Source organism: Salvelinus alpinus, chromosome 8 (assembly GCF_045679555.1).
Source record: "Salvelinus alpinus chromosome 8, SLU_Salpinus.1, whole genome shotgun sequence".
Taxonomy (NCBI): Eukaryota; Metazoa; Chordata; class Actinopteri; order Salmoniformes; family Salmonidae; genus Salvelinus; species Salvelinus alpinus.
Genome location: NC_092093.1, coordinates 27,536,226 through 27,563,000, shown reverse-complemented (window position 1 = coordinate 27,563,000; position 26,775 = coordinate 27,536,226). Strand labels below are relative to the sequence as shown.

The window sequence follows — 26,775 nt, the reverse complement described above, 5'->3', positions numbered from 1 at the left end:
TAATGGTGGAAGGCTTCGGTGTCTCAGACCCCGTAACGGATGGAGGAGAGACCAGAGAAGACTCGGCCTCTGACTCTGACTCTTTGCTTAATGGGGAGAACCGGTTGAAAGTTTCTATCGGCTGAATGAGCGACACCGGTTGAGCATTCCTACAGCATTTCCTTCCAGAAGCCATGACCAAATTGTCCGGCTGTGGGGACTGTGCGAGGGGATTTATACTACTATCTGTACTTACTGGTAGCACAGACGCTGTTTCATCCTTTCCTACACTTAAATTACCCTTGCCTAACGATTGCGTCTGAAGCTGGGCTTGCAGCATAGCTATCCTCACCATAAGGCGATCGTTCTCCTGTATATTATGAGTACAGCAACTGCAATTAGAAGGCATAATGTTAATGTTACTACTTAGCTTCGGCTGGTGGAGGTCCTGACGAACCATGTCCAGATAAAGCGTCCTGGGTGAAAAAGTGTAATGAAAAAAGTCGAGGGAGGGGAAAAAATATATATATATACAACGGTAATTAAAATGTAAAAACCGTAAAGTTCACAGATAGCAAAGTAATGTTTGTAACAAACCGCACAGCAGCACGTAAAAAAATCCACAAGTTGTGACCGGAAATTATGGCACTCAATGAGCCCTCCCAGTCAATAACAACTCATACGATTGCCTGCTGCAGCTATTCGAGAGATGTCCAGTTTGCAGCCAAATATGCAGCGTAGAGAAGACCAGCAAGGGGGCCCTCATCAGCATCATGCAGACATGCCCTCGCTGTGAGCATTCCTATGAATGGAACAGTCAGCCACATGTTGGCTAGTATCCAGCCAGCAACCTTCACCTGTCAGTGGCAACGGCTTTCACAGGCTCATCATTTGTACAAATACAGAAGGTAACCCACTTCATTACTTTGATACATTTGATACAACCCAATTGTGAAACATAATTTACGTAAACTGACATTATTTGTTTCTTATTTTCTACTTCTTAGATGCATGTAATGGTCAGGGCATAGCCCAGCCTGGTGGAACCTGCCTGATTGCTGTGTTCACCATTTCATTTCACTTCAGTATTTTATGATAACTGAAGTGAAATAGAAAAGGTGAATGCAGCAATCAGATTGGTTCCACCAGGCTAATCATAACCACCATTAATATTGTAATCAGTGCACGGTGTGTGTGTGTGAATGATTGAGTGAGAGACCAGTATCTTTGATGAGGGGCCAGAAGCTGATCTATGATGATATGCCCATCAATAGGGCCCTGGCAAAGACCTCACCTCTTGCCTGCTCACCAACGGTTGACGATGGGGAGAGCAGAATTAGGTATGTTTAGTCTGGCTTTTTCAAACTTCAACATAGTATACTGTATGTTTGTGTCAGATATCACCTATCCCTAATTGTCATTGGTAATAGAACAGTGACTGTATGTGTATGTGTTCACAGAAACATGTATGGAGCCAGCACAAGGAGACTTGCAAGATGATGTGAATAAGTCCAGAGTGACAAAATGGCTTGATACTGTCGCGACTTCCGCTGAAGTTGGTCCCTCTCCTTGTTTGGGCGGCGTTCGGCGGTCGACGTCACCGACCTTCCAGCCATCGCTGATCCACCTTTCATTTTCCATTGGTTTTGTCTTTGTTTTCTACACACCTGGTTTTCATTCCCCAATTACATGTTCATGCACTTAACCCTCTGTTTTCCCCCTTGTTTTTGTGCGTTATTGTTTCTATGTTCATTTCGGTTCATGATGGCTGTGTTTTTGACGGGTGCTGTGTTCACCCGTGCGTAATATTTACCGTTTGGTATTTGGTCAAGTGTATTTGTTTACCTTGTGCCTTTATTTTTGAGTAAAGTACGTTGCTCACTCATTCTGCTCTCCTGCGCCTGACTTCATACACCAGCCACACCACCTTCTGACAGATACTTATGTCTCTGAATGGAAACAGACATGGCACTCGGGCATTAACATTTTACTATACACAACTTTTACTTGTATTGTCTTTTTCACATTTTTCAATTAAATAGTATCAGTCAATATGGGGAGGAAGTAACCATTTAACTGTTAGTCTACATCTGACATGATTTGGAAAGGCACACACCTGTCTATATAAGGTCTTACAGTTGACAGTGCATGTCAGAGCAAGAACCAAGCCATGAGGTAGAACAAGTTGTCCATAGAGCTCCGAGACAGGATTGTGTCGAGGCACAGATCTGGGGAAGGGTCTCCAAGAACACAGTGGTCTCCATCATTCTTAAATGGAAGAAGTTTGGAACCACCAAAACTCTTCCTAGAGCTGGCCGCCCGGCCAAACTGAGCAATCGGGGGAGAAGGGTTTTGGTCTGGGAAGAAGAAGAACCCATTGGTCACTCTGACAAAGCTCCAGAGTTCCTCTGTGGAGATGGGAGAACCTTCAAGAGCGCTCCACCAATCAGGCCTTTATGGTAGAGTGGCCAGACGGAAGCGACTCCTCAGTGAAAGTCACATGACAGCCCGCTTGGAGTTTGCCAAAAGGCACTTAAAGGACTCAGACCATGAGAAACAAAATTCTCTGGTGTGATGAAACAAAGATTGAACTCTTTTCCCTGAATGCCAAGCGTCACGTCTGGAGGAAACCTGGCACCATTCCTACGGTGAAGCATTGTGGTGGCAGCATCATGCTGTGTGGATGTTTTTCAGCGGCAGGGACTGGGAGACTAGTCAAGATTGAGGGAAAGATGAACAGAACAAAGTACGGAGAGATCCTTCATGAAAACATGCTCCAGAGCGCTCAGGACCTCAGACTGCGGGTGAAGGTTCACCTTCCAACAGGACAAAGACCCTAATCACACAGCCAAGACAAGTGGTTTCGGGATAAGTCTCTGAATGTCCTTGAATGGCCCAGCCAGAGCCCAGACTTGAACCCGATCATACATCTCTGGAGAGACCTGAAAATATCTGTGCAGCGACACTCCCCTTCCAATCTGACAGAGCTTGAGAGGATCTGCAGAGATGAATGGGAGAAACCTCTTCATATCGAAGTCTCTAGGCTGTAATTGCTGCCAAAGGTGCTTCAACAAAGTACTGAGTAAAGGGTGTGAATACTTATGTAAATGGGATATTTCAACAAACAACATAAAAAATTAAAAACCTGCAACATTTCAAAAAAACTGCTTTTGTTTTGTCATTATGGGGTATTGTGTGTTGATTGATTATGAAAAAAACGATTTAATCAATTTTAGAATAAGGCTGCAACGTAACAAAATGTGGAAAAAGTCAAGGGGTCTGAATACTTTCCGAATGTACTGTATGCAGAGATGGAGGGAGACCACACAGAACTGTACCAAAGCCAACGATATTGATCCCATGCAAGCACCACCACCAAACCCCACTGTACTGCCAAACCCTATAATGACCACCCATTTAAAGTACAGCATGTCTAACGACATTAAAGTCTAACTGCCATGTTGTTTTCTTCAGCTGATAGTACTATTCAGCAGTTCTGGCAGAATCTGTATAAACACAGCTTATTTTGTGTTAGTGTGATAAATGTGATTACACTATCACGATCGTTTTATTGTGTTAATATTTAATATATCAAGTCCAGATGTTGTTGGGATTCAATTGTTTGTGTGTGTGTGTGTGTGTGTGTGTGTGTGTGTGTGTGTGTGTGTGTGTGTGTGTGTGTGTGTGTGTGTGTGTGTGTGTGTGTGTGTGTGTGTGTGTGTGTGTGTGTGTGTGTGTGTGTGTGTGTGTGTGTGTGTGTGTGTGTGTGTGTGTGTGTGTGTGTGTGTGTGTGTGTGTGTGTGTGTGTGTGTGTGTGTGTGTGTGTGTGTGTGTGTGTGTGTGCGTGTGTGCGTGTGTGTGTGGTTCTGTTTACACTTGTTATTATGATAATCGTCACTTGTTACAAACAAACCCAGACCACCATGTCATCTGGAGGCTTGATCACACGCTTAAGACGCTTCCTTTGCATCAGAGATGGGTTTAATCAGGTTTTTCTAACATAATGATTTCACCTATCTAATCATGTCAGATCAGTTATCCCCTCAAGTAATTAGTGTTAAAATTAAGAACAGAAGACAAACTTGTAGATAATACAGGCTCTCGCGTGTGCTGCTTTATTACCAGTGTTTACTAGTGATTTCTCCTCTTGATTTTCCTGTGCACAGGGTGTGGTGAACTAAGAGGTATTCCCTATAAGGTCAACACTCTCATCAAGCAAACCACATAGAGACCGAGAGCCAGAGGGGGAGGATGGATGGGTTGTTTTATGGGTTAAATAATGACTATAAATCTGTATAAACTGTCAGATAGGGGATTCATGTAGGAGTGCAGTGGAAAACACCGTGTAATCTCAGACAGTGGGAGAGAGTTGGCACCGTGGACCCTGCATACTGAAACAGCATGACAGGGGTAAATCATTCAACTCTCGACTGAATGTTTTTCTGCCTCTCTTTCCCACCCCCTCCTTTTGCTCTGTCTGTCTGTCTCTGTATGTCTATCCAAGGGAAGTGCTGCAACTCTGCCTGTTTAGTAAACACAGAAACAACTGGGGATGCAGGATATATTTGATGTTCTCTCTCTGTCCAACACTAAAGGGAAATCCATCATTTCTTTCTGTTTATTGAATAAACAAATAACTGCTAATGCACATTAAGTTTAAACATGTATGCACATTTAATCTGCTTGGAGTTCCCTTAAGATGAAGTCATCACATTCCCCTCCACTCTATCGACCATTTTATCCCGGTTTTATATTTCCATTCTGATTTTTATTTCCCTTTTATTTCAGCTTAAATGCGGGATGACTGTCAATATCCATCATCATTGTCTTATTCAGTCTGTAATGATGTGAATTCATGGTTTCTCTCTTAGTTTAGTGTCTATCAATCTCCCTTATTTAAGGAGATAGGGTCAGTGGGGTGAGAGATAAATCGAGAGAGAGGAGAGAGAGAAGGGGAAAGGGAGAGAGAGGAAGAGTGTAGGCAGTTATTTTGGTGACGGTACCAATACAGTGTGAAGTCAAATAACACAGCTGTTGATGATAATCTACATAGTCCAAATCCAAATCATGTGCATTTACCATAATAATTATTAAATCCTGCCGTCATTGGGCTGGCATTGAACATTCTCTCCATATTTTCCCTTTGTATGAATGAAATGAATATTGAAATTAACTACTTTGACCCGCTCTCTCTCTGTGTGAACCAAAGTGTTTCTCTGATGTTCACCATCTGTTCATTTCACTGATTGGTTTTCCAGAGTGCATTGTTATGTAAGAAAGAGGGAACCTGAATCCTCATTGGCTTGCGCCACAGAATTGTTAACGTTTTGGTGGCGCTGACTGGCAAGACGCTTCAGGAGACAGTCATGTGTGCTAGCAAAGCAGAGGTCCTGGGTTGGAGCCTCCGTGTGAGCCAAACCAGGTGGAAGCAGTACTCGCTAATCAAGCAGTGTGACGTCCATTATTTTTTTGTTATTTAACTTTTCTTTATACAGGATGGGTCACCATTGAGACCAGGGTCTCATGTTTAATACACTTAAGATAATAATGTAAATACAATACGATAAATACAACTGTCAGGACCCGGTGCGAGAAACAGTCACTAATAATTGGCAGAACCCAGAAGATGAGGCAGACACAGCAGTACTAGAGATGGTGGTTTAATAAAAGAACAAGATCTTCAGGCAAAGAATATAAATCCACAACGTCCAAAATAAAGCCAAGAGGCAAAAAATGGATATCTTCCAAAATACAAAGAAAATCCACAAAGTGGTAAGAACAGCAAGGGAAAAAACAAACCTCAAAAGACTAATCCAAAAAATACACAAGAACAAAACCAGAGAACCTCTGGAAAATCCAACAAGAGAAAATATATGTTCACAACAAGGCTTGGGCTGGGGCTGGGTGCTAACATACAAACACTGAGCAAAGAACTGAGGAACACACAGGGTTTAAATACTAACAAGGGAACGACACACAGGTGCAAACAATAATAGAGCAAGGAAAAAACAAAAGGTACAAAAAAGGTGCAATGGGGACATCTAGTGACCAAAACCTGAACAGTCCTGGCCAAAACCTGACAACAACAAGATTAATCCAAATAAACACAACTCTCACATATCACCTCCCTTAAACTCAATATAAGCTTTCCAATAGAGACCAGTGAGTAAAATTTCAAGGTGGCCTGAAGGCTATTCCATGATCTGGGGGCATAAAATTATTATTTTATTTGAAACTAAAAGCCTTTGTCCACAGGTCAGTGGAGACCCACTGGACTGCCAGAACCAGCCAGTCCAGAGTGGGTGTCAGAACATTTCTGGATCTCCAATGAATAATTGAGCTGGGTAGGAAATAAGGAGTCTTCCCTGTACAGTAGAGGACTGGAGCGGTGAGAGCAAACAGTTTATTAAGCCCTGGTCTCAGGGTGGAAATGACCGGGGTGCCGGGTACACTCATAACATACCCCGGCACCCCATATTAGTTAACATACAATGAGTAATCCAACCCCTGACTGGTTCCATGCACCCATGGATTAACAATTGATCAGGAACAAATACAATAGGCCGTGTTCGAGAGCTACAGTATAATGAATAATAATGAGTAGTAATTATTGATGCAAGGTGATTTGTAGATGAGTGAGTCGGCAGTCGCCTGCAATGCTGGCTGCAATGTTGAACAAGAGCATAGTTAATCTGGCTCATTTGATGTTGATAATCCCTTCTGTCCGTGTTTGAAAGGTGCACTATAAACACACACAATATTTACAAGGCAACTAAAACCAAGGCCAAGAAGTTTTTCTATCTAGATATTTGCTATGTGTATTGGAGCGGAACAAGTTCAACTCCGTAGTGAAAACAACGCCATAAACACTAATAATGTGCTCGTAAAGTGCATATAATTAATAAAAACTGTTGATGGTGTCCTGGCTGTTCCAAAGTCTGGAGGCAGTTTCAGAGATGAGCTTCCAAGTTTCTCTCTCTCTCGCTTCAAGTTTCTCTCTCTCTAGGATCTGCATGAGAAACGTCTTCAGACAGCATGTGTCTCAGGAATGGGTTCTTAACTTGTATTTGCTTGATTTAGTTTGTTTGTTTATTACATACTGGAACTTCCAATGCAAAACAGAGAAAACAAAAAAAGATTGAGCGTAAAGGCAGAAAATGCAGGAGAGAGAGTGAAAAGAGACAGAGACAAAGGAAAGAGAGAGAGAGATGTTTCTTAGTGACATCATTGTTTTGGAGGATCCCAGACTGTACGATCTCATAGATGGGATGACTCAGAGCACTGATCATCTGAGTGTTATTTTCTGTTTTCCCATGCCCCTTTTCTCCTAGTTATTCACCTCATTCCACCTCCTCCTCTCTTCTTCCACCTCAGGCCTATCCGCCCCCTCATTTCTCCCCCATTCTGTTACTTTTCTCATTCCTTCTCCCTGCTGCACCTTCTCATATTCTACTCCCTACTCCACAAGACTATCCTTGGCTCAAGGTACACGTCTAACACTAGCCAAGAGAAGGGAGGAGAACTGACCACAACCCAGAGAACTGTATATCTTCCTCTTCTGCTTCTCTCTCTCTCTCTCTCTCTCTCTCTCTCTCTCTCTCTCTCTCTCTCTCTCTCTCTCTCTCTCTCTCCCCTCTCTCTCTCTCTCTCTCTCTCTCTCTCTCTCTCTCTCTCTCTCTCTCTCTCTCTCTCTCTCTCTCTCTCTCTCTCTCACTCACTCACTCACTCACTCCTCCCCCTCTCCTTTGTCTCCTACAAACTCAGCAGAAAAGCCTCTCCCTAAATTACCCTGTACACATAAACCAAGCAGGCAGAAAGCAGAAGAAAAAAGGGACTCCACCCTAGTCTAGACCTGTCATGCCAATAGAACCTTCTAAATAAGAGCGCTGACGTTAGAACATCCATACTGCCACATCACCTTACGCAGTGGGCCAGGGTGACCCAAAGTTATGCACTGTTACATAAAACTACACAGCACAAAAAGGGATGGGCAGCAAGAAAATAACTACATACACGTCACACAAAATGACACATCAGCTCAACTAGGGAGGCCCATGGTGCAGTCCTTCACCTGAGGAGGACAGTGGATTTACCTTTGGAGAGCAGGGAGGGGTGAGAGACGTGTGTCTCCTCTGAACATGCCTGCAGACGGGGACAGTGTATTCCTCCTTCTCCTCTCCTGAACATGGGAGAGCTGTTAACTGGTTCCAGATGTGTGCTGCTTGGAGCAGGTCTGACAGCAGCCAACACACACTCCTCCAGAGCACTGTCAGTGTGCTGAGCACAGTGGAAATATCAGCTTTCACTCAGCTTATAGGACACATAGAAATGTCAGGATACACACACCTTTATACACACAGGGATATCAGTTAACTCTCCATATTACATGCAATGTCGTGGACACTCATATTTATACATACAGTACTTTTACATACTTCCAGACTTTTAAAATCCACATACACAAACACACACACACACACACACACACACACACACACACACACACACACACACACACACACACACACACACACACACACACACACACACACACACACACACACACACACACACACACACACACACACACACTTGGAAACACACACAACCATGAACCCTCACATACAAACCTAGAAATGCATATACACAAACACACACACACACACACAAACTTTGGCACTGGATTCAAAGGAAACACTTTTACCTTTGCATCACTGTGGTCGTAAATTACAAAAATAAAGCCTTGCACAACTCTTCTCCCACATAAAACTCATCATCAGTCATAAAGTAACACCATAAAGCAATATGTAACAGTGGAGGCTGGTGTGAGGAGCTATATGAGGATGGTCTCATTGTAATGGCTGGAATGGAATGGAGTCAAATATGTGGTTTCCATATGTTTGATCTGTTTGATACCGTTCCATGAATTCCATTCCAGCTATTACAATGAGCCCGTCCTCCTAAAGCTCTTCCCACCAGCCTCCACTGATATGTAACTCTGCTTACTCAGGGAATGTCACAGGACTGGCAAGCCCCTTGCCATGACAACCACCATGCTGTGTCTCTCATTTCCTTCTGCAATGAGACCAGACCTGGTACATACTACAGTACTTCAAGTCTATTCAGCACATTCTACTATATTTCAATGATTGAATAACTGTGGTATTCTCTCCCTGTGGATGGAGAACTGTGGCTGTGGCTGGGGGGGGGGGGGCCTCAGGTTGTGCTCATTTTGTGAGGCTTTAATTGGATTCATTGGAGTTCAGAGTTTGGTCATTTCTGTTCGGTCCAGACCATCCCGCTGACCACACCACTCTCCCTTGAGGCAGATAGAACAGCAAATTGTTCAGCCATGTTTCCAACATTTACCATGTTGCGTTCTATACATCAATAGCGCATGCTAGAGATCCTTAACGTAAAGACCACTTCAAGCCTGACTGTGACTCACCCTTCAGTGCACACGACTGTTCAGAGACACAGAGACAGACAGAGCGCTAGTGGTCTCATCAACCATGGCCAGACTCCAAACCAGCTGGCTCAGAATCACTGACCGTAAGTGTTAGCATTTTGTCTCCCCCCAAAAACCACCAAACAATGATTGATACAGAATGGAACATAAATAAATGCAGTACAAGCAGAGAGAGGACTGGAGTATGTTCACAGAAGGAGATTTGATTGGAATCATGGCCATTAAAATAAATTATAATAATTGGGCCTATTCAATCAAAAGTTTCCGGATGAGGCAAAACAGAATTCTTCCCATGCAACAAGACAGCAATTTAATTTCATAATGTCTGTTAGCAGACTTGTTGAAAGAGATAATAGGCCATAGCAAAGTATACACTACAGCATTATATAATGGTCTGTACAGGCCTATCTATTTCACTTATGAGAGTGAGATTGGATAGAGGTCCTACAGAGACGACCCTGAAGGTTCGTATACTGTGGGAAACACCAGATACTGTATGCTTATTTAACCCCACAGTATGTTTCTGTAGTGATGGTGTTAGCAGAGAGAAATCCCAGTAGGAGGTGAATGAAGGTTTGACAGGTCAGTATCAGGGCCAGTAGCCTGTAGACACCAAATGCAGAACCATAACAACGGAACTGCTTTGCAACCGTGACAGTAAAGTTGTATTCTATTCAATACTCCAGACTACAGAGAGATGGTTGATCTGAACCCTCTGTCCATTGCTCTCGTATCTTTCTGTCTTTCTCTCTCTCTCTCTCTCTCTCTCTTCGAAATCAAGTTCTTTCCAGTCAAAATCATTAAGATGATGTGGAACATTAACCATGACTAATGGAGTCAGAGTTTCAAATGGTTCTCCAGAGCATATACAATCATATACAATCATGTACAATCACATACAATCACATACAATCATATACAATCATATACAGTCACATACAATCACATACAATCATACAGATAGAGGCCTTAGGAGCCTGTATCCTTTTGGTCACACTGAAATCCACATGATACGAGGGAGCACTGCATTGCTCACTGCACCTTGAAGAATAAAACGTATAAATTACTACCAGATATGGGGTGAATTGCATAAGATTAGATAAATCACTTATTCTCTAGTTGTATAAAAAGCGATTTGCATCTAAAAGCGGCTGTCACTATAATGACAAATACTTAGTTGACATTCTTATTCTCATTTGTGTTTTGAACTTATGTTTAAATCAAAACGCCTTGTTTGAAAACCAGCAGAAGAGGACCTACTTATCATTTGAGACCTTAATGTTTGACTGGAGAGGACTCAAAGGGTCTCAAGCATTCTGTCCCCTCCTGTCTTTTCTGGGTGCAGTAAATGACAGCTGGGGCCATTGTAACTGTGTAAAGACTGCCACCTAGTGTCAGCTAAGAGGGAGACGTCTTGGAGAGGAGGCCTTCTCCAATGATAGAAAGTCTCCAGCTGATGGACCTGGTGTAGCTCTGTCCAGCAGATGGCAGAACGGTACCTTGTAGTTGTATGACTCATTAGACAGTGAGTGACAGGGAGAGAGAAGGCAGTTCTTATTCCTTACCTTTCTGCCCTTGTATACTTCAGGGAAAGGGTAGAGAATCAGACAGCAGCTTGTATGTGAGGGTGTGTAAGACTATATCTTAAGAAGAGATATTGTGGGTATAAGCAGCAAGAGAGTATCTGGACCATTTGTCTGTGGCTTTAAGGGGTGTTGCTGTGTTTCTCTCAAGTGTGTGTGTGTGTGTGTGTGTGAATGTCGGTGTGCCTGTGTGAAGTTATTGAGAATGATTCTGTGGTAGGAGATGTGATCGCCACATTTATAAACAGGAAACTGAGTCCGATCTCTTCTCAGCCTAACTGACACCACACGCCTCACTTCCTGTTTATGTCGCTCTGGCAACGCCAGTCCTTCTGTGTTTCTTCTTGGATTTTTTAAAGTAGCGGTGGCAAAGTTAGGGGGGAGGCTGTTTTAAAGCTAGTTTTCTGCAATTCAAAACATTTTGCCATGGGGCTGAGATAATTTTTAGTTTTAAAGCTAATTTTCTGTAATTCTACACATTTTATCATGGCTTATGCCTTGTTCTTCTGCTGTCTGAGTGACTCAAACATTATAACAAAATCAATGGGGGCCACATGCCATGACATTTTTGGAATTTCAGATTCTCCATGACAGTCTAGTTTTTATTTTGATGATTGTTAGTTCTCAAAGATTATCTTATTTAAAAATATATATTTTCTACATACTTTATATCTGGTGTTTGTCATTGAAATTTTACACTGAAAACATTGCTAAATGCATTTAGGGGACACACTGTGAAAGGTCCCTCAACATGAGGGGGAAACAGTCTGATTAAAGACAATCAGCAATGGAAATAGATTAAGTAGAATGGACTCGGGTCTCAATTCCAAATGCAATGCAATGTCAAGCTATACTTTGTGTGTGTGTTTGTGTGTGTGTGTGTACGCGCACGCATGCATGTGTGTGTGATCAGCCTTGTTAACCATTGTTCTAACCAAAGTGTATATCTGTGAGGATTCATAACAAAACATCACACTTGTTAGATGCATAGATAGAGGGGTCATTCCATGCAAAGAGTGCCTTTTGAAATTGTGTACCAATATTTAATTTGAAAAGCTTTTTATATTAAATGAAGTGCTCTTTAATACAGACCACATGGAGAATTTACAGTGAAAAATGCAGCATTTTGACATCCCTCAGTGCACTATCTGTGACTTTGAGGAAGATTTTAACCCACTTAACCCCAACATTTCTCTAAATTTCCACCGTCATTGTAAAACCCTAGTTATTTGGTTACTGTGACAGTGATTTCCGAATATGGTACTGAAGATTTGTATTTATTTTATGTGATTAGTGATTCATTTACATTTGTCCCTCATTTTAAGGTCAACCTGTCACAAGTGTAGAGAGGAGTAGGCAGGAGGCAGTGGCAGGTTTAGAACTACTGAGTTTATTAAAACACCATATATTAAAGCGGGACGAAACCTAAAGTGCAAAATAATAAACTACTCTGGAAATAGTAGGAGAGATTCCTCTCAGGAAAACAAGCAACATATACAATGACCGACAAAGATAAATGACAGAGGGAGTATATATACAGTGATATGGTGGGGATTGGAACCAGGTGTGTGTAATGATGACGAGACAAGTCCAGGGTTGATGAGTGAAGGGCGTTTGCCAGCAGCAGGTTCGGCAGCGGCTAGAAGGCCGGCGACACCGAACGCCTGAGCTGGACAGGAGGGGGAGCTAAAGCGCCGCCCCAGGCGCCGCAGCGACGTGTTGCGCTGCAGAGAACGGTCTTCTTTTTTCTTTTTTTTTCAAAAGAAACATTGAACACCTAATAGTGATATCCTAGTGTAAAAGCAGGTGAGCTGGTTCTGTTTTTTGGGGCAATTTTCGGTTGTTTTGTGGTGAGAAACTGAGTGGGTCAAACATAACACGTCAACCCTGTTACCCATAGATAGACATGCTAGAAATGTTTTAACAATTGTAATTAAAAAAATAAAAACTTGCATTCATTTCCCACTTCCTGTTGCACACAACAAGCTTCCATTCACCCTGTCACAAGGGGATTTAGGGCTGATTTTAGATGAAATCATCAACCCTGTTACGGTCAAACATGTCACTTAATTTGGCACTAGGCACTAACTATAGTATTTTTTAAATTTAACATCTAGGGCTGGACAAACATGTTTTTTATCAAGTTGAACATGTGTTAATTATGACCGAATGTTAAAATAAAGTGAAATCAATTGTCATTTTGACCAAGTTGCACTTCTCCAAAGGCACCGAATTGGTGGAACCACCCAGTAGCCTATAACAGCGGTTCCCAAACCGCTGTTATTGGGCACCACCAAATCACTGTTAAAAGCTCTTGAGGACCACAATTCACAGGTTCGCAATTTTTTTGTGTGTAACAAATTAAAGGAGTATTATTATAAACAATTTGCATTGTGTAAAGTAATGTAAATCTTTTCTAATACCATTAATACTCCCAGTTTTTAATATTTTTTTATATATTTTTTTTAATTAAATAATTAAAATAATCTAAACACCTGCAGTACCCCTGCTAACCACTGTTGGAAGTCACTGACCTATAGTTGAGACAGTCATGAACAGCTTGCTCTTTATTATGACTACATTTTGTGAAGTTTTTGTTTGTTTTGGTGTTCAGACCCTTTGTCAGTGATTGGCCAACAGTAGGGTTGGGAACTATGGATGGGATTCTTCAGTGAAGTTTTTGCTGTCATTCAACGGTTCAACGAGAGAGAGGGGAGCGCAGCAGCAGCTAGGCCGTATTGTCAGTAGTGCACTGCTAGTTTTCATGCACATTTTTTGACTTGAGAAGAACTGCACCAAATCTCTTAGCTAGATGTAAAATTGCTTGACTAAGACCTCCTCGACAAAAACATCTAATTAATTACAGATTTCTTGATTTATCTTAGATTAATTCTGACTATTTTAAGGAAATGTTATGGCTAAGTTGTTGCTATGGTGGCTCAAGAGGGACAAACAATAGTAATATTACCGCTTTGTTCTCTTTTTTCAAGCAACGGTCTTTAGGGAGTATGCGAGCACAGACGTTGGCTTCATCTAGCCGAGTTATGCTAGGAACAAACCGAAACTATAAATGCGGATGCCTTAACTCAAAGCAGAGCCATTGCACCTCTGTCTGTATAAATCAAAATTATTCTCTGAGGCTACCCGGAACATGTCCCAGTCCGCGTGATCAAAACAATCTTAAAGCGTGGATTCCGATTGGTCAGACCAACGTTGAATGGTCCTTGTCTCGGGTACATCCGGTTTGAGTTTCTGCCTATAGGAGGGGACAAGAAAAATGGAGTCGTAGTCAGATTTGCCGAACGAAGGGCGGGGCAGGGCCTTGTATGCATCGCGGAAGTTACAGTAGCAGTGATCCAGTGTTTTGCCAGCCCGGGTACTACAATCAATATGCTGATATAATTTAGTTAGCCTTGTTCTCAAATTTGCTTTGTTAAAATCCCCAGCTAAAATAAATGCAGCCTCATGATATACGATTGGAGTTCCTTGAGGGCCGTCATGGAATCGGCTTGAGGGGGGATGTACACGGCTGTGACAATAACCAACGAGAATTCTTTTGGGAGATAATACAGTCTGCATTTGATTGTAAGGAATTCTAGGTCAGGTGAACAGAAGGACTTGAATTCCTGTATATTGTTACAATTACACCATTAGTCGTTAATCATGAAACATACACGCCCGCCCTTCTTCTTCCCGGAGAGATGTTTATTCCTGTCGGAGCAACGCACAAAGAATCCCGGTGGCTGTACTGACTCCGACAGCATGTTCCCAAAGAGCCATGTTTCCATGAAATAGAGTAGGTTACAATCCCGGATGACTCTCTGGAAAGCAACCCTTGCCCTAATTCCATCTACCTTGTTATCTAGAGACTGGACATTAGCAAGTAATATACTCGGAAGCGGTGTGTGGTGTGCACGCCTCCGAAGTCTGACCAGAAGGCCGCTCAATCTACCTCTTATGCGGTGACGTTGTTTTGGGTCAGCCTCTGGAATCAGTTTGAATGCCTTGGGTGGTTCGAACAAAGGATCCGCTTCAGGAAAGTCGTATTCCTGGTCGTAGTGCTGGTAAATTGACGTCGCTCTGATATCCAATAGTTCTTCCCGGCTGTATGTAATAACACTTAATATTTTCTGGGCTAACAATGTAAGAAATAATATATTAAAAAAACTAAATATTGCATAGTTTCCTAAGGACTAGAAACTAGGCGACCCTCTCTGACGGTGCAATCTTGCATGACCAGATAGATCAGATAGGGGAGAGGCGTTGTGTTGTGAGGTGTTGTTTTATTCATTTTTTAAAGCAAATTTAGCTGTTCACTGTAAAGAATATTGAGTAATCATCCCCCTGCAGTTGCAAAAATAGGCGTGTCTAGTCATGCATCACTGTACAGGCCCAAATATGCATGTCTATATGCATACCTACTGTACAACTGCTGGCCCCATGAATTTAATTTCAATAGTCAGTCTCTCACTGTACGTGTTGCCCTTCCCAGTGATTAAACAATTAACACCAATCACCTTTATAGCTTTCATTGAAGCAGGATCTTGCCTTGTGAACAGCAATGCCTTCAATAGCCTAATTAACAATTAATTAATTAATTGAGACAGACAGACAGGCAAACAGACAGACAGAAAATCTGGTCCTGATAAGGTAGGAAAGCACGCACGCGCACGCACACACACACACACACACACACACACACACACACACACACACACACACACACACACACACACACACACACACACACACACACACACACACACACACACACACACACACACACACACACACACACACACACACACACACGCTGTTAGATAGTACCCTGTAGGGATGGAAGCTGTGAATCTTTGGCTTAACGGGCTGGGCGAGTCAGCGATCTCATTAGGAGCAATGGAGCTGTTTAGCAGGCTTACTGAGAGAGCTCCAGTAGGTCAGCTGTGGTCTGGAGCGGTCACTCATTAAGGTCAGGGCCATAGGGAGGGGTGGGAGTGGCCATAAAGAAATACAAATTATCGAATGGAAATATATCCGCCATTTTACACATACTGTACCATGGTCCTGCTTGTAATTCAACATATACAAGAATTGGTGCAGTTGCTGTATAATTCCAAAGTAACCTCCACAAAATGACTGGCAGTTCACATAGAGGTACAGATTAAGACAGTTTGCTACAGCAGGAAAATAATCCTGCAGCAACAAGAAATATGAGTTATTATGTGGATTATATAAATAATGGACATTTTTGTAGAGTTGATACATTTTTGATAAGGAAAAATCATAAATTGAAATTACAAACATCAGAAGCCATTTTAAACCTAAAATACACTTCAATTTGTACATGTTCTGCATTACAGGAAAGTTCTCCTGCAACAGGGTGATCAAACTAAGATCCTACATTTGTACCTTGTCTAGAAAGGACATTTCTCCACCTGTGCTATCACTTCTATTCCACAACCATGGGCAAACCAGAATCTATTTATCCTTGCTAGAATCTATATTTCACAGACTTGTGCAATTGCAGTGCAACTGAAGTTACTTCTCCAAAATGTCTAATGTCCAGTGAGTTCTATGTACTCTATATATGAGCATCAATTAAGCACAGTTGCTCAATACGTCTTTTCTGGGCCTGCTCAGAGCATACCTGACATAACCTGCTAATAGCTGCTACAGCTGGTGGGGGAGGAGACATGGAGGGAGGGGGGAGGAAAGTGGCAGAAGAGGGAGGGGAGTGGAAGAAAAACAGGGCAAGGGAGAGAGGAGGGAAAGGAATGGAGGAAGGGAAGGGAGAGAGAGTGGGAGGGAGGAAGGGAGAGAGAGTGGGAGAGAGGGAGGGGATGTATATTCGGCTCACAGGCTCATGGTAATCTTATTATGAACTTCCTGAGGAGGAGGAGTTGGTGAAAATGGAGATGGACAAGTGGATGAGGGAGGAGGAGGAGGAGGAGAGAGGGGGGGAAAGGAGGGCAGAGGTAGCCGCTGGTTGCCCGCTCTCTCAATTGCTTTACTACTACCTACAGTCTTCATCTGCTTTACTATGACGTCCCACGGTGCACAAAATCCTGTCTGCACTCACATGTTTGTGTCACAACTGCAAATCCTACACTTCAATATGCTTGTAATAAGACAGCATGAAACACATATTTGTATTAAGTTGGCCTTTTACTTAACCACATGATTTAAGGAGTGGTCTTGAGGGCAAGCTGTCATCCACTTGCAGGGTCTTAGTGTCAAAGCTAATCTAGTTGGCTGTATCATACGAATGGTCTCCTAAGCCTGACATGGAGTCAATAGCTGAATGGAGACTGTTCACTGGTCTCTCTTTCTCACCTATAGAAATAATCTGCTCTCTTATACAGCTTATACAGCTTAAAAAGTAAAAAGAAAAAAAAACGTAAAGTTGTCAGCTAGCAAAGTAAGATATGTAGCCTATTGTGCATTAGATGTGCATTAGATGAATCCTTGAACAAATACAGTTTTAATGTGTTGCTTTGCATTGATTAATATTGCATGCATTTCATTATATGGCAAGATTCTTTGGAGGACAAACAGAAATTAACTCATAGTGAAATTGCATTGGTAGCTGATAGAGGATTGACAATTATCTCTTGTTACTGTAAGTCTTCAAAGAGACTTTTGTTATTCTGGGTCAAATCAGCCTCTATAAACCAATCAGATAACTCAACTGCCCTCCCTCTTCCCTCCTGTGTGAACGTGACTATGTATAACCTGAGCCGGAAGCGTATAGCTGCACTCTGACCCCTAACCTATTACCTCTACGACTAAGTCTCAGAGTATGACACATATGTTAGTTCTGTGTTGCAACCCTTTTCCCAGACGTTGCCCACCATCTTCCTAAATCCATTATGATTCTGGGGTAAAACGGTTAGGTTGGAGGTGAGGGTAGGCCACTGTGATCAATTTCTTGAGTCATTTCAATGGTCGATTCTAACATGAGCCGTTTGTAAGTCTGACAAAGTAACCATACAGAAATGGTGGCTTGAAATTGCAGCCACTCTTTCTGCATGGACTATATTCCAGATACTATCTCAAATAACTAATCTAAAAAACACTGTGTAACTGTGTGTCCGAATTTTACTAATCAAACTATTTTCCATTCTGTTTCTGGATCGAGACCTATTTTTCAGAGAGGTGTAGGATTATCAGTATTCTCTTTCACCACCTCTCCTCTCACACAGCTCTCTTTTCAACAGGCCAGCCCAGGAGAAAAGTGGGTGGTTTCATAGCGTGACTGTGCAAAGGTTTATTTTTCAGGTCACTGTTTATAGGCCCAAAATGGCTGTGCCCTCTGTGGCAGTAAAATAGTGGTTTTACAATGCAGAGCCTGCACAGGTCCAGGTCACATGTCATTTGGCAGGGTGGTCATTCCTTCCTTGTTTCTGCCAATAAGTTGTAATTGTAACTGTAACACTGTAAAATAGCAAGTTAGGTTAATAGTCATGGGAAAAAACACAGGCCTACTAGAAACAGTAGTATGAGCTGTGTGTGTGTGTGTGTGTGTGTGTGTGTGTGTGTGTGTGTGTGTGTGTGTGTGTGTGTGTGTGTGTGTGTGTGTGTGTGTGTGTGTGTGTGTGTGTGTGTGTGTGTGTGTGTGTGCATACAATGAGTGTACAAAACATTATAAACACCTGCTCTTTCCATGACATAAACTGACCAGGTGAATCCATATGAAAGCTATGATCCCTTATTGATGTCACCTGTTAAATCCACTTCAATCAGTGTAGAAGAAGGTGAGGAGACCGGTTAAAGAAGGATTTTTAAGTATTGAGGCAATTGAGACATGGATTGTGTATGTGTGCCATTCAGAGAGTGAATGGGCAAGCCAAAATATATAAGTGCCTTTGAACGGGGTAATGGTAGTAGGTGCCAGGCGCACCGGTTTGTGTCAAAAACTGCAACAATGCTGGGTTTTTAGCAGTCAACAGTTTCCCATACAGTATGTACCAAGAATGGTCCAGCCATCTTGACACAACTGTGGGAAGAATTGGAGTCAACATGGGTGCACACCTACAGTATGTGTGTGTGGCTGTGTTTGTATATGTGTGTGTGCTACTGTACATACATAGTAATCTGCATTAAGCTGGTTTATGAGGTAGTCAACAGTGACGTAGATATGCCAGTGAAGCTCTATCTGATGGGTTCTGAGTGATAAGGAGCCCAACCTGACACTATGGAATATAGCTTACATACTGTACCATTACTCAGAGTACTGTTACTATACACACACCTAATACACCTTGCATTGACTTTAGCACTGTGATTCCAACATTTACTTTTTGAAGAAGGTTGTACATGCAATGTTCATGTCATGTGCTGGCTCCGTAGTTGAATGCACTTCTTTTAAGTTGCTCTGGATAAAAGTCTGCAATATTACTATAATATAAACATGTTAAATGTAAATGAGAAAGAGAGAGAGAGGTGTTGCTCTTGCCACCTCTAGATAGTGATATATGCAAGGATCTAGCATAGCCTAATTTAGATTTAAGAAAAGATGAATATGAGTGACTGATAGTTAACATGAATATTTGTATAAATAACATGTATCTACATATCTGATATAATATCTACACATCATTAACGGTACTCTCTGTGACACATGTGAAGGGTATAACAACACATGTATGTGGCTGTAGTAGTGAATCATTGGGGTGTAAAATGACTGTGAAAAGCATATATTTAAAAAACTTTGCAAAAGGTGTTGCATCTATAAAACCAGCATTGGTCTGCAAGTGTCCATGTAGATTTAGCCTATAGTGACAGATCTATAATCAGGGTTCCTTCTGCCAATATAACATGAGGGGTGAAATGCAAAACTGACCTCATATCAGCATATGGGACAACTTAATTCGCTCTACAGGTTGCTAGGAATGTACCGATTACAGCGATTGGTGGAACGAGCTGCCATTCAAACTAACCCGCCCCGCCATTCCTTTGCTGAGGAAAGCATACTCGTCAGAACCTCTCATCTGTAGCGCGAGTCCTCTGTGGCATGACGCACTGCCGTCAAGCGAAAAACTGGCAAAATGTAACAGGCAAGTAGAAGCCATAGACCATTTTCTGTGAATGATAGGTGAAGAAAGTGTATAGGAATACGTATTTCGTGGGTTAAATCTGATGCGTAAAATAGAAGCAGAGGAGAAATACCAAGATCCGTGAAATCTTCTGCGCGTAAAAGTGAAAGGAAAATCAACTTTGGGAGGTGCAAAAATGTTTTTGAGTCGAACAGAAAAGACGCATTGAGAAAGTGCAAGACGCTATTCTGTATTGATGATCATCGACAGGCGCACATTTAAGCGACGGCGACACAGACGGAAGAGAAAGCGCACAGTGAGGTAAGGAATACAGGATAGTGTGTGAACCCCACGGCTGGACAAGCCCTTTAGACCTGCTCAGCAATCGAATAATATCCCCACTGAACTTGGGGAAAGGGAAGACAATGGACAGCTAGCTTTACGCAGAACAACTGGCTGACCATATGCCTCATGTCCGCTACAAGCAACAGAGAAGTGAAACTACACGTATGCTGTGTTTAAATGAGAGATGCTTCGTCTTGTTATGGTAAACAACGTTATCTAAAGGACGGTGATAAAGATACGTTATCTAAAGGTCGGTGATACAGATAAATACAGCCAGCTAATGTGGCCAAAGCACTCTGTCAATCTACCCCAGCGGCAACACGGCCGCCTTATCTCACAGCGAAGCAGGAGACGAAAGGACACTTTTAGCGTTTACATTTTCATATCTACCTCTTACCAATATGGGCGAGAAAGTCGACTCGAGTCGATCGACTCCGGTGGAAGGCTGTCTGGTGGACGGGGAGAGCAGAAACTTCAGCGTGCTCAATTGGGAACAAGTGCAGCGCCTGGACGTCATCCTGGCTGGGTCCATCCCCATCCACGGCCGCTGGAACTTCCCCACCCTGGAGATAAAACCGCGGGACATCGTCAAAGTGGTCCGGTGTCGCATGGAGGAGAAACGGATACATGTCCGAGAGGTCCGTCTGAACGGTTCCGCGGCCAGCCATGTTCTACATGAGGACAGCGGGTTAGGATGGAAGGATCTGGACTTGATATTCTGTGCTGACCTGAAAGGCGAGATGGAGTTCCAGACGGTGAAGGATATAGTTCTGGGCGCTCTGCTAGACTTCTTACCCGAGGGAGTGAACAAGGACAAGATAACGCCAGTGACCTTAAAGGTAACATAACTTTTATTTTCATTTGACATTATCATTTGACATTTGACATTCATAATGCAGGTTTATGTAGTTTATTACGCACCAATTTAGGAGCGCAAATGTTTCTATATTCATTGCAAGCGTCGTATCAAGACTTGGATTCTAATGCAACCAGTGAAAGTTATGCACAAGAATGATAATGCATTTCGATTACACGTTACTTTCATATCTTCATTCCATCTCAAAGTGCTTACTGCAATACATTATGCACCCTACAGCAGCCAATAAATTACAGTTATGCCAATCCGCACAGTATCAACATTAACGTATTTGCAAAATGGTGCATTCAGAATTCTTTCCTGCATTTGCATGGTGATAGGGATGCAGATAGTAGAAACAGTGGTTTCCACTACAAAGAGGATTCACACTAATCCAATCGGAAGGGGAGCCGCATTAATGGTCGCTTCTCAGTTACATGGATACGTACTTACGCATGACCCAGCTCTGGGGGGAGAGGATTACCCTCCCTTCAATGCAAAACATATACAGTAAACATATACAGTACCAGTCAAAAGTTTAGACACACCTACTCATAATTCCATGTGTGTTATTTCATAGCTTTTCTTTATTTTTACTATTTTCTACATTGTAGAGTAATAGTGAAGACATCAAAACTATGAAATAATGCGCATGGAATTATGTAGTAACCAAAAAAGTGTTTAACAAATCAAAATATATTTTATATTTGAGATTCTTCACAACAGCCACCCGTTGTTGACGTGATGACAGCTTTGCACACTCTTGGCATTCTATCAACCAGCTTCATGAGGTAGTCACCTGGAATGCATTTAAGTTAACAGGTGTCCCTTGTTAAAAGTTCATTTGTGGAATTTCTTTCCTTCTTAATGTATTTGAGCCAGTCAGTTGTGTTGTGACAAGTTAGGGGTGGTAAACAGAAGATAGCCCTATTTGGTAAAAGACCAAGTCCATAATATGGCAAGAACAGCTAAAATAAGCAAAGCCTAACGACATTCCATCATTACTTTAAGACATGAAGGTCAGTCAATCTGGAAAATTTCAAGAACTTTTAAAGTTTCTTCAAGTGCAGTTGCAAAAACCATCAAGTTACCACTGCTGCAGAGGATAAGTTCATTAGAGTTACCAGCCTCAGAAATTGCAGCCAAAATAAATAAGTAAAAGACACATCTCAACATCAATTGTTCAGAGGAGACTGCATGGATCAGGCCTTCATGGTCGAATTGCTGCAAAGAAACCACTACTAAAGGACACCAATAAGAAGAAGAGACTTGGCTTGGGCCAAGAAACACGGGCAATGGACATTAGACCGGTGGAAATCTGTCCTTTGGTCTGATGAGTCCAAATTTGAGATTTTTGGTTCCAACCGCCGTGTCTTTGTGAGACGCATTGTAGGTGAACGGATGATCTCTGCATGTGTGGTTCCCACCGTGAAGCATGGAGGAGGAGGTGTAATAGTGTGGGGGTGCTTTGCTGGTCACACTGTCTGTGATTTATTTTGAATTCAAGTCACACTTAACCAGCATGGCAACCACAGCATTCTGCAGTGATACACCATCCCATCTGGTTTATGCTTAGTGGGAATATCATTTTTTTCCCAACAGGACAATGACACGCCACACCTCCAGGCTGTGTAATGGCTATTTGACCAAGAAGGAGAGTGATGGAGTGCTGCATCAGATGACCTGGCCTCCACAATCACCCGACCTCAACCCAATTGAGGTGGTTTGGGATGAGTTGACCGCAGAGTGAATTAAAAGCAGCCAACAAGTGCTCAGCATATGTGAGAACTCCTTCAAGACTGTTGGAAAAGCATTCCAGGTGAAGCTGGTTGAGGGAATGCCAAGCGTGTGCAAAGCTGTCATCATACTTTGAAGAATCTAAAATCTACAATATATTTTGATTTGTTTAACACTTTTTTGGTTATTTCATAGTTTTGATGTCTTTACTATTATTCTACAATGTGGAAAACAGTAAAAAATAAAGAAAAACCCTTGATTGAGTAGGGGTGCCCAAACTTTTGACTGGTACTGTAGATTAATTGAATATTGAACAGAAAGTAAAAATGACACCAGAAAATCATCTACCACACTCAAATGAACCCCTGACATACTTTATTTCTTAATATACTGTATTATTACTCCCCGTCACCAGACACATTGCCAGACCTAGATACAGAGGATGATACATGTACTGAGAATAAATGCAGAAATAAACCATGAGACATAATAAACACTTTAATCTATTAACATGTTTGGTTAAATTATGATGAATATGCTGATAATTCTATACAATGAAACATTTAATTTATGTATTTAATGTACAGGTGTAGGATCTTAATTTGATCGCCCTGTAGCAGGAGAACTTTCCTGCAATGTGGGATATTTTAAATGTGTAGTCTAATTGTAGTTTAAAATGTCTTCTGAAGTTTGACATTTCCACTTGTTTTTCCCTTACAAAAAATGTATCAACCCCTACAATAATATCCATTAATTATAATCCACATAATAATTCAAATTTCCTCTTGCTAGCAAACTGGCTCAAATTAATATCCTACATCTGTATCTAATCATTCATTTATTAACGACCTATTACCATAGACAAAACATGTAGATGTAGAGATGTCAGATGTGTGACTAAGACATGTTTTTTATGTCTGTGTTGTTGTGTTTTCAGGAGGCCTATGTGCAGAAGATGGTGAAGGTGTGTAATGACTCAGACCGCTGGAGCCTCATCTCCCTCTCCAACAACAGAGGCAAGAATGTGGAGCTCAAGTTTGTGGACTCTCTGCGTCGCCAGTTTGAGTTCAGTGTGGACTCCTTCCAGATTCGCCTGGACTCCCTTCTCCTCTTCTACGAGTGCTCCGAGCACCCCATGGCTGACACCTTCCACCCCACCATCCTGGGAGAAAGTGTCTACGGGGATTTCCCCGCGGCCCTCGACCATCTACGCAAACGCCTCATCTGCACGAGGAACCCTGAGGAGATTCGTGGTGGTGGTCTTCTGAAATATTGCCATCTGCTGGTCCGGGGTTTCTGCGCCGCTTCCGGAACCGAAATGAAAATTCTGCAACGCTACATGTGCTCCAGGTTCTTCATAGACTTCCCAGAGCTGGGCGAGCAGAGGAGGAAGCTGGAATCCTACCTCCAGAACCACTTTGTGGGTCTCGAAGACAGGAAATACGACTATCTGGCCACTCTGCATGGGGTAGTGCAGGAGAGCACAGTGTGCCTGATGGGCCACGAGAGGAGACAGACACTGGGCCTCATCTCCTCCCTGGCCCTTCGGGTCCTTGCAGAGCAGAATGTCATCCCTAACACGGCCAACGTCACCTGCTACTACCAGCCTGCCCCTTATGTGGCCGACAGCAACTTCAGCAACTACTACGTGGCCCAGGTGCAGCCTGTTTACCCTCACTACCATCCTCCGCAGTACCTCCATCAACAGTACCCCCATCAACAGTGCCCCCCTCAGCAATACCCCCCTCAGCAATACCCCCATCCACACCAACCGCCTCCCCACCACCCCATGTACACTGCATGGATGCCCTGCAACTAAGTGTGAGATAGTGGACACACACAGTCACTTATGGAACAATGGAATTCTCATCCTAACTAATGAATGGATCACAGGATGATGGTGGTTCCTCTCTTTATTCAAACAGAGACTCAAAGAGAGGCATATTTTTGCTTTGGCTGTGAGCAGGATGGAGAGGAGAGAAGAAGAGAGGCCACTTGGATGTGGTCTGACCCTGGAGAGAAGGCTTTCCTCCAAGGCAGAAAGCCAGCGGTGGACGAGAGGGCAAAAGGGAGGGGAGAAGGCTGACCTAAGATGAGGCTGAGGTTGAACCCAGGAGGCCAGTTTGTCCATGGCGACTAGCCAGTCCTAGGAGACCAGGCTAAACACCTTGCTGGACAACCAAGCACCACCACAGAGTGACAGAGATAGGAACATTCGGCTTAGGGCTGAATACTACCAGTGTTGATGATGCAGTGAAATGATGTATGTAACCAACGTGTTAGTGGTTATGTTTTGGCAAGCAATGGCTTGAATTTGAGACTCACTCTTAAATATACACCCATCTACAGTATACTCCATAACACTCATACATGCATAAAAACACAGACACACTCTCACACACCATACAGTGCATACATAAGACATGTACAGTACATAGGCAAACACTGAGTGTATTGTGTAGGAAAGTGAGAGAATTCAGGAAGATGTGGACACGTCCTGATTGGCTACCTTTTTCTGACCAGTGAAAATAAGAAGTAAGGCTTACCCCAGACAATGCAAAAGAAGAACTGGACATTGTTTACAAACCAAAGATCTATCTTTTAGAGACCCACATTTTGGCTGATCAAGGAGAAGAAGAAGAAAAAGCAACAAAAAAATGCAATATGTTGATGTGAATATTTTTGCTTTAAGTGCCTACATGTCTAAAAGGAAGAAACAGGTTTTTGTGAATATTTTGTGAATAAACCCAGACTTGTTCATTTTAGACAAAGGACCATGAACCTTTTTAAGGATGATGATGGTGTGTTACTTGTGTAAATGAATGTTTTTTAGACCAGAGAGGGACACAATGTGAACTGTTATTGAAGTAGAGGAACAAGGTTTGTGTCTCATATCTCCCAAAATTCTAATTGGATGACGAGAGAGGGAGATGAGTTATAGTGTGAGAGAGAAAGGAAGGAGAAGGTGAGAGAGGGTCCTGAGTGAGGAGGTTACAAGGAGAGAGGATTAGAGTATGAGTCAAGCCTTTAAACTCCTGCAAACGTGTAGTGTCTGGTGACAGGCCTGTAAACTCTTGCACACTACAAGTGTGTAGTAATTTACAGGCCTGACTCATACTGTTAGAGAGTGTTTTTACCAGTAGAGAGAGGGGTCTGAAAGTGTTGCTTGAGAGATGTATTTGTGATATTTCAGTGTGTGTGTGTGTGGGCAGTATATGTTTGGGTTCAAAAGGTGGAAATTGTCCTTCTTTGATGTATTCTTCTTTGTTACATTTCTGATGGTTTTTTTGTGAGGAATTTCCATGTGGGATGTGAGAAAGGGGGAGGGTTCAAGCCTGTTATTTTTAAGTAATAAAACCTAAAATAATGAACGAAACGTAAAGGTTAAGACAAGGATAATAACTAATAATAACTAAGTTAATGTATCAATAATGGTTGTTTTTTGTTCCCTTATAAAGATACCAGGTACAAACTTTGAGTAAATCTACCCCGATCAATGCAGACATCTCACATCCTTCTATTAAACCTGTTCTCAGATCTCATATTTTTCTATCAATCTCTCTATTTTTGTACATGTTGTTCGGCTCATGCCATAGTCTTGTTGAATGCCACGTTCCAAGAGGTTGTAAAGAGTATTAATGCAAGTGCGTGTGTGTATGTGTGTGTGTGTGTGTGTTTGCGTATGTGGGTGAGAGAATGTTATTTCAATGGTGACTCATACACACAACCCACTGGGCACAGACGTCAGTTCAATGTCTAGTTTTGATTTAC

General features: G+C 42.3%; 1 protein-coding gene across 1 annotated transcript; it reads left to right on the top strand.

Annotated features, from left to right (window-relative positions):
* Positions 1-20,033: 20,033 nt before the first annotated feature.
* On the top strand, positions 20,034-26,546 carry LOC139582834 (terminal nucleotidyltransferase 5A-like). Its single transcript, XM_071413213.1, has 2 exons — positions 20,034-21,250; positions 23,942-26,546. Exons 1-2 carry the CDS (start codon positions 20,813-20,815, stop codon positions 24,821-24,823), a joined length of 1,320 nt encoding a protein of 439 aa, XP_071269314.1. The 5' UTR covers positions 20,034-20,812; the 3' UTR covers positions 24,824-26,546.
* Positions 26,547-26,775: the final 229 nt, after the last annotated feature.